The following is an 8,813-nucleotide window of genomic DNA, read 5'->3' on the forward strand; positions in this document are numbered from 1 at the left end:
TAGGGGTTCCGGATGTTACCTGGACCTTAGAAGGTGTTTAGGAGCATAAGCATGAAAAACATGGGAATAAGCATTAAGTATCAGCAATGTGTTTCTATAAACTACCTACGTAGAATGTTGTGATACTTGGTGGACGCAATACCGATTTATTCGCATCGACACCAGTGTTTTGCCATGTCTAACACGTAAGACCCAACGTCTGAGATCATTTAACATCACCCCAGAATAGCTTCGCGCTGCTGCATACTGCGTCTCCAAGTATCCAATCCGTATATCAAATATTTACCGTATCCTGCTTTCAATAGGCGAATTAATTTGGCAATCTACTACGGCTTACAAGTCACAATTAAAGTTAACAAGAACAGGACCCATATACGGGGGGTAGGAACTGACCATATATTAATCATTAGTCTATCTAATTTGCAACCAGAACGAGTATTATAGACTAGACTACTACCGATGACAGGGGTGTCTTCATGGCAGATGTCTTCAATAGACATGCAACGAAAGATTAGTAAAATGCCAGAGTCCGGCCTAATGATGCCTATTGCCACGGATTGGAAGAGACGTGAAACCAAGAAGTAGTCATGGCTTCATTATCACATCATATTATGCTTCTTACTTGAATATAGCTGTATTGCCACATCACATTAGCGTTCGTGTAGTACCATAAGCAAGAGAGAAATAATGATAATGTAGGTTAGTAAGTAATTAGTTCAGGCGGGATTTGACCTGTCCTATATTCCTAATTCATTATTTAGTTGTCGGTCCTCCATGTCGACGTCCAACTCAGCCTGTTCACGCTGGGCGGGCTCGTGGTGTCCTTTGGCCTTCGGTGCCTTCCGTGGAAGACGAGACGGCTGAGGCTGCGAAACAGCCGGTCGAGGCTGCGGAGCAGGAGGCTGAGGTTGCGAGACCGCGGGTTGATACTGCGGAACAAAAGCTTGGGGTGGCGCTCCGGGGTGAGCGGGCGTGGGATACTGCTTCGCCTGCTCTCTCTTCTCCTTTTCGGCCTGCCTTGTTGCAGCGCTGAAACTAACAAAGTCGCCACCTGTCGTGGCTGCGAGTCCCCTGAGGGCGCCGACGGCGCTGTTAGGATCCATGATCACCTGGGCTCGTGGGTTCTGGTAGTTCCAGCCCTCAAGTGTGCTAATGGCCTTTGGCTGGTTAAACAGAGCGACAGCGCCGGAGCGCGTCCATGGCATTACTAGGGTCTCAGGGTTAACTCTGCCCTCTTGGAGAAATTGTAAAGTCAGGTGGTAGACTTTACAGTCGGAGCGGATCATGCACTTGCCCGCTCGCCTGAGGACGAGGAATTCGAACCTGGTCCAATCGTCTAGGCTAGACTGGTTGTGGCAGTGGTCGAAGCGGTGTTCCTTCGTGTTACAGATTGGGCAACCATAAATGTCGCCCCATTTCCTATGAACTGGCCACACGCAATCCGCGAGGGTGTGGGTATCCTTATGGCAGTTTGCGCAAGCGATGACATCGTCCGCCTTTCTTTTCAAGCCCCCCTTTACGACGAGATCGTCGTTAAATGGTAGTAGCTTGACGCCTAAGTAGTCCCCCCCACTCGTCTCGTCGGTACCTACATTAGGTTGTGTCATGAATAGTGCCAGCGTCTTTGTGTTTGGCGGGTGGGTATCCATGTATCGTTTTGCCATGGTGTCTAAACCGTTGGTCCTATTAAAATACCCGGCCCATATTTCTCGGTTGCCCTTCTTAGGATCAGCTGGTTGGACCAAGATAGAATTTTCCTCGGCTCTCTTGGTTCTCTTGTTCATCAGGGCCAAGTTGCCGTCTGGGCCTATATCGACGGCGCTGCTAGCTCCCTTCAGAAATCGGGGGTTTTTGTTCTGCCAGTACGAAGGTTGGGGCCAAAAGTCTTGCACATGTCCAAATCTTGGCATCGATTTTCGTACGTCTTTTAACTTATTAATACTGTATCAGCCACACTCTAAGCTGAAGGTCGGATAGTGGCCTGTCCACTGAATTCAGGTGGCTTACCACTATATTTATAGCGATATCAGCCACTATAGCTTAAATAAGACCGTGCAGTCTCTTTTTACTCGCACGTGGCTTTGCCAAGCTCATATGTGCAAGACTTTTGGCCCCAACCTTCGTAGTCGCGTCTTTCTTCCGCAGTCCAACGACTGCTCCGCGGGGCCGATTGATTTGCGCCCTGTCTTGCTGGGTTACCGGTGAAGTTGAATACGCCGGTCTGGTTGATATTGCCGCCTCCGAATTCGAACGAAGGCTGCAAGGATTGGTTATTACCGGCTGCGTTGCCGAGGAAGTCGAGCTGGGGCTGCGACGAGAATGGGTTGGGCTGATTGCCACTGGTCTGATCGGGATTGCTGCTCGACATTTTGGTAGATGGATGATATGATAATTATGGGATATGAACTGATGGTTAGTAGAGATGGATGTGATGTAAGTTGACGGATGGTATGCGTGGTTTGCGAAAGTGTGTTGAAGAAGGAAGAATAAAAGTTTTGCGTTGTGCGCGGAGAGGCGCATTTATTTTATTTTTACGACGACGTGTTTCGCGACAGCCTATCTTAGCTGCAAGTCAACTCCATTCAGGTACTTAGCTTAGCTATCGTATATACGTCCACAGGTACCTACGCCACTAGGCAGACGTTTTACGATTGCGGTTCAACTTACCCTCCCGGCTTAGCAACCGTGTCTCTTATCCCTCATTCCTTATATCACATATAGAGGTGCATAACATATCATGGCATTAGCAGCAAATATAGCATTCTTCTAGGATCCCATTCAAGCTTCGACACTCGACACTCAACTTGTCCTTAGCTAAATATGATTTATTTACATACATCAACTGCCTATTGGGTATATAGATGCTTACGGCGTTTGCCCCACCGATAACCACCACATTAGATCCCCTCGACTGGAAATCTCTAGGACGATATCGTCATCGCCCGACGGGGATCGAAGGCGGCCGTGGCTTTCGTCTAGAAACCCCGCGCGGCTTGGGTGTACTATGCGGAGGGTTAGATCCTTTAGGTGAATCATTAGGATGACATGAGCATTGAGGTTTACAAGGCCTATGTCTCCCTGTGCTATCCCTTTTTGACGGCATATATCTGACGCTTCCGTCCCTGTCCGACCCCAAGTCAGATCTCTTAACGTCTCGTAATGAGAGCTCTGTTGTAGCATGTCACGTAGCTGCTGTAATTCTGGAAAGGATACCCGCCACTTGATCTGACTGAAGTGCCCGAGTTGCAACAGACCAAAGCAGAATATCGTGGCTTGGAGGTTCCGCGTGGGCGGCGTCGTCCGCAGAGCCGTAGCGAGTAGGGTTCTAAATGGACGGTCTAGTAGTTTTTGTCTCTCTTCTGAGACCAAGGAACCCGCAAGCAGTTCTAGGAGGCAGTATGCATATTCGTCTAGGTCGCCGGTCGACAGACGCCCGTATAGCCTAATTAATAAGCCCAGTATGTTTGGTTCTGGGGAGAAGTCAAAGATGGCAACTGGCGCTGCTGCTGTCCAGGGTTGCGCGACTTTCCAGAAACGCGACGCCGCAGCTGGGTCGGCGTCTGGTGATAGCTCTATATGGTTTGCGCGCATGATAGAATCCGCCAGGGTCCTCCACGCGTCAGGTATATACATTAACGGTCGAGCCCCCGTAGCTAAGGACCTTCCTATCATACTCCGAGCCGTTTCCAATATCTGGTTGAGATGGCGGATTTCGCCATCTCTATCCTCTAGCTGCCTCTCTAACCCTGCAATGCTGCCAGACTTGCCTAAAATCTCGGTCCTGAGCTCAGATACGGTGTTTCGAAGCTCCCGAGCGTCTGTTAACCTTTCGTTAGCACTTTTAAGGGACGCGTCTCTATTTTGACGGGTCGCCTGCAGCTCGTTAGCCAGATTTGATACTTGCATCTCGCTCTTCTGCAGCTGCCGCTTATATGTCTCCACGGCCGTCTTGTTTAACTGGTCCAGCTTTTCCCACTTGAGATCAGCCGCGGCAACCTTCTCCTCGGAAGCTATGAGGGTGCGCTGGGTCGCTTCGAGCTCCATCCGAATACCTTCTAGCTCCTTCTGTTTTCTGTCAGCTTCGGCTCTTAACTGCTCTATGATCTTTTTATTATCCTGTAGCCTAAGTTCCATCTGTTGCGCCTTACTCTTTTCCTCCCGTATCTCCTTAGACAGTCTATCCTCGACAGATCTCACCTCTATCATCTCGAGAGCTTCCCGATGCTCGTCGGATAAGTTGCGTACGAAATCTACGTTCCCTGTCTTCGCAGAGACCAGCATGATTGCGTGGTCAAAGATATTCTGCTCTATGTTATCCAGTTTTGAGGATAATTTCTCGCGGGTTACCTTCCCGCTATCGTCCAAGAGATGATCAATTGACTCTTGCGCCATAGCTTCCTGCTTTTCAAAAAATGAGGTTCGTCTCTCGATATCATCGAGGAGTTCACGTTCGAGGTCTAAATGTTCTTTTGCCATGTTCTCCACATCTTTTCGATCGATAAACGGAGTGTCTTCGTACTCCTCTTCTAGAAGATCGCTTATTAACTCCTTGCGCTTCTTCAATGCTTCACGCATCTCATCAGCTGTCATCGGGGCGGCCATATTGAAGTATCGTAGGCTAGATGCTCTGAATAAATACGTGTTTAAGATGAATAAACCTGAAAAGGAAGGGACATTAAGAGGTATTGGAGTGGTAGGTAAATGTATTAAGTAAGTGCCCGTCCCATCCTATAGAGGGTAGGAGCCACTTACACGTAGGTATATTACTAAGAAGGTACCTCTAGTAGGTACCTGGACAGAAGTAATCCTACACGCGCTGTTCAGTTAATATACCTAGGGAACCAAATTATGAGAGGTAGGTAACCGTAGGAATTGGGTATTTGGTCCCGATATTCGACAGTATGTTACTGCCAATTGAACGGACAATGATGAACGCTCCGCTACTATACAGCCCCTTATTCATCACTAGACTACTTAGATAGGTATATCAATGGTCTAGCTTGGATTGAAATGACGATTACTACTCTCAACTGCCTACTAGTTGTTATAGCATACCAAAGGTAACCGTAAGAACCGCCGTTCTATCGAGACTACCTACTCGAGGCATTTTACAAAAGAGTCTGCCGGCTTATCGAATCCGTCAATCTTATTAACAAGCATTGATGCATAATAATAAGATACGGTTATAGCCTTATCGTTAACCTGACTGCTGTCATCGTTACCGCTATCTCGCTGTAGCCTATTTGCCGTGGCCTCATATTATAACAATAATAAGGTATGTTTACAGTTATCTTGTCGCATTGCAGCCTCGTCGCTAGTCTCGTCGTCGTCCCTAGCACCACTGCTACCGTACTAAAGTGTCTCCTGGCTATCCCTGGATCTACAAAGACCTCAGCAGCACTCCCTTTCAAGCCTAGTCTCCTAGATACGCAATCGGTGGTAAGGTACGCACTCCTATAACTACCTCATCATTTAGCCTACCACAAGGTTACCGGCGACTGTTCGGGGAAGTTTCCTAGCTATCCTCGAACCGCGTTAAAGACCTCGGCAGTATACCTTTTCCGGATCCGGTATCCCTAACTACGCGGCTTTGCTAATCTCATCGAATCACCTGCTATTTACTAAGATTCCTCCAGCTATCCTTGAACCGCGTTAAAGACTTTTAGCAGTAAACCCAATCGGTAATAAAGTACGCACTCCTATAGCTACCTTGCCGCTAACCCGCCACAGAATTACTACCGTGTTAAGGCGTCTCCTAACTATTCTCGAACCGCGTTAAGGACCTTCGACAGTACGTCCTTTCAAGCCTCGATCTTACCTACGGCGACCATACAGTTTTTTAGGGACGGCTGGAGAAATCCTACGACCTCCTAGACATACGTAATAAAGATAACTAATAAAGTCCTATAAGGCCTCAGAGTCGAAATAACTAATCGGGTCCTGGAATGTAGCTCAGACGATTGGCAAGGCCGTAGCTAAGATAATTAATGAGGCCCTAAAGCCTTATAGCCTCATCGCTATAGCCTAGGCCTTATCTCGGTTGTAAGGCCTCGTCGTTATGGCCGCTACCTTACTCGTAGGCCTTATTTCGGTCGTATAAGGCCGGATTTAGAGCCTAGTCCCGTAGGGATCCTAATCTCTGTTGTAGGCCTTGTCTCGGTCCTAAAGCTTCATTCGTGGCAGCTGTTATTTCGCCCCATAAGTCTCTAACGAGATCCATGCTTCCTAAAATAGCTTCATAATTATGGGCTGGCAATACTTAGCTTCAAGGCCCTTTCGCCTCCCCCTCTTATGGCCTCTTTCTCCCTCTTATCGTAGCTTTTCGTCGTAGCTAACCTCCTGCGCCATGTCGGCAGTCTCTCTTTCTCTAGTCTCGTAATGCTTCCTTTCGAATCGTAACTCTTCGTATCGTAGTTACTTTCGCCGTCAAGGTATCTCTCGTATTGCCTCACGGCCTCGCGGTTTACCACCTTGGATAATAGGCGTTACTTTGTCAGGATTAGATGTCTTTTAAGGTGAATTATGCACAAAGTGAGTATATAGGGTAAGTAAACCAAGTAATGATTATTAAACTTAATAACGCCTGGCCTTCTAACCTCTAACGAGGGCGCTTCACGCCTCTTATATAGTCGTAGAGACCCCTGTAGCCACCCTAACCCACTATATCCTGACACCCTGCTACTAGCCGTCTTCTCCTTTAATATCAATATTATCCCAAGGCCTCATTAGCCATACATATACTCGATAATAAAGTTCTCAAGGCTATCCTGCTACTAACCTGCCGCAGTGTAACTTGTTGCCGTATCGGTGCGTCCACTAGCTATCCTGTGGTCTTACAAAGACCTCGGAAGCACTCCTATTTGGGCCGTGCTTCTTCCTAATAACCACTCCGCCGCTAGTCCCTTCAACCATCAGTTACGACAGTAAAGTACGCACTCCCATAGCTACTTTCACGAGTAGTTTAGATAGCACTAAGCTACGGCTTCCCTGCTAGATGTTCCCTGGCTATTCGAAATGCTTGGAACCTCAAAAATACGCTCCTTAGGCTTCCATCTTCCCTGCCGCAAGCCCCGTATAGGGCACGAACGCACCTCGGGAAACCGAAACTAGAACTGCTGCTTCCTAAAGCAAAACTTATCTCTTCGTATTTATATTTAGATTTTGGCTTGCTCCCTTGTAAAGGGATCAATTACGAACACCTATAATGCCAAGCACGAGCCAAAAAGGCGGGGCGAACAGAAACGGTTTAAATATAGTACCATGCCTTCGGGTTTGAAATGTAGGATATTAGGGATATAGCGCGTATATAGACCTAAATAGCTCCACACGCCGCATGCCCTAACGGAGGCCTGGGACTTCGTACCTTCGGCGTTAAATATACAACAATAGCAACAATAACTTCCCTGCGGCAACCGCATAGCTCTTTGAAGATACCTGGGGAAGTGTTACGACCTTTTAGACGTGACTGAGATGACTAACAAGGTCTTGTAACCTTTTGTATCGTAACTGTGGAGTTTTGTATCTTTTTCGTCATATTTGTTGCAAGGCTACCTCTTGGTTGTAAAGCCTCATTCGCGATAGCCGCTGCCTCGCCCCACCAATCTCTAACGCATCAAATAGTTTAATCGTGTGATGATAAACTCTGAGACCACTTAGGAGGTCACTGGTCCTCTCTTACGACGTCGTCGTCGTCTTTCTCTATTTCATCGTGACTCTCTCTTTTCTCGTTTTGCCTTGTCATAACCGCCCTCTTACGGCGTAATAGCGGTTTCTCTATTTTAATGGTTCCTTCAGAAGTGTAAGTACCCCTTCACGCGGTAGACGCATCTCTCGTATGTCGTAATTACATCGTTAACAAACTGCCAATACTCAATAGTACCACGAACTAAACAATACTAAGTCAGTAACACCTAGCCTTCTATTTACAAGGGCGTTCGGCGCGCTTAATAAAGCTTATAGCTACCTTTCACCTACTTTACTTTAACGATAATTCCCACGGCTTACACTGGCATATCGCGGGATTTCGAACCATATTGCTCATAACAGCAAATAACAAGTAAGAAGCTAGTTGTTTTTTTCGGGGGAGTCCGCCACGAACGGAACACATGGTATTCGCTTTACGTTGGGCTACGAAGCGGACTTGACCAGCATGGAAGTAATTGTTATCTCGCGAGGAACTTTGACCTAACTAAAGGAGCCTGAAGATATACATACTTCTAGTCATACTGGGTAAGCCACTCAAATAACGTCACCTGAGCCAACGTATCGTGCCGATCGCGGTACTTAGCAAACAGGGAACCCGCCTCCTGAATCTGCCCATCAGCGGCTACGAAGCGCCGAGTATTTTCAGAATCCGGCCGACAGTCAAACCGAAGTTAGTACGGGAGCTTTGCTGCAACGGGAGGAGCCACATACCGTTGCCCACCTACGGAAGGTCGTACTGTACTGGTGGCGGTGGCGGTGGCGGTGGAGGGTTACTGGCGCCGGAGTCTTCCTGTAAGCCAGCCCTAGCGTGCAGGGAGGGTGTAGGAGAAGGGGGTGGCGCATCGGCATCTCGGCGCTGGTTTCGGTGGGCACGTTGCGTGGCTATACGTATCCGACGCGCCTCCCGAGTGCCATCGGAGTCTTGACTGTCGAAACCCCGGGGCCGGTAAGCCGGGGCTGATATGCCTGCTATATTACTGGATCGTTTGCGCCGATTACCTGCCGATACAGTCTGTAAACGGGTTAGCGTTAAACCGTGTGCAACAATAGTAAGCAAACCTTATTGTGCCGGCACGTATCACATGCAGTAGTAACCCGTTTTGATGCAT

At 48.0% G+C, this 8,813-nt stretch overlaps 2 protein-coding genes across 2 annotated transcripts; both read right to left on the reverse strand.

Annotated features, from left to right (window-relative positions):
• Positions 1-435: 435 nt before the first annotated feature.
• Positions 436-1,919, reverse strand: F5Y00DRAFT_228781 (uncharacterized protein). The gene has a single exon (XM_048006680.1). It carries the CDS (start codon positions 1,908-1,910, stop codon positions 738-740), a length of 1,173 nt encoding a protein of 390 aa, XP_047868083.1. The 5' UTR covers positions 1,911-1,919; the 3' UTR covers positions 436-737.
• Positions 1,920-2,865: 946 nt separating this feature from the next.
• On the reverse strand, positions 2,866-4,602 carry F5Y00DRAFT_259115 (uncharacterized protein; the record flags this gene model as incomplete). Its single annotated transcript, XM_048010817.1, has 1 exon — positions 2,866-4,602. One exon carries the CDS (start codon positions 4,600-4,602, stop codon positions 2,866-2,868), a length of 1,737 nt encoding a protein of 578 aa, XP_047868084.1.
• Positions 4,603-8,813: the final 4,211 nt, after the last annotated feature.

The sequence above is a fragment of the Daldinia vernicosa genome (assembly GCF_022497035.1).
Source record: "Daldinia vernicosa strain CBS 139.73 unplaced genomic scaffold F5Y00scaffold_8, whole genome shotgun sequence".
Classification (NCBI taxonomy): domain Eukaryota; kingdom Fungi; phylum Ascomycota; class Sordariomycetes; order Xylariales; family Hypoxylaceae; genus Daldinia; species Daldinia vernicosa.

Coding starts and splice junctions, on each gene's coding strand:
- F5Y00DRAFT_228781 (XM_048006680.1), bottom strand. CDS start 1,910: ATGCCAAGATTTGGACATGTGCAAGACTTTTGGCCCCAACCTTCGTAC.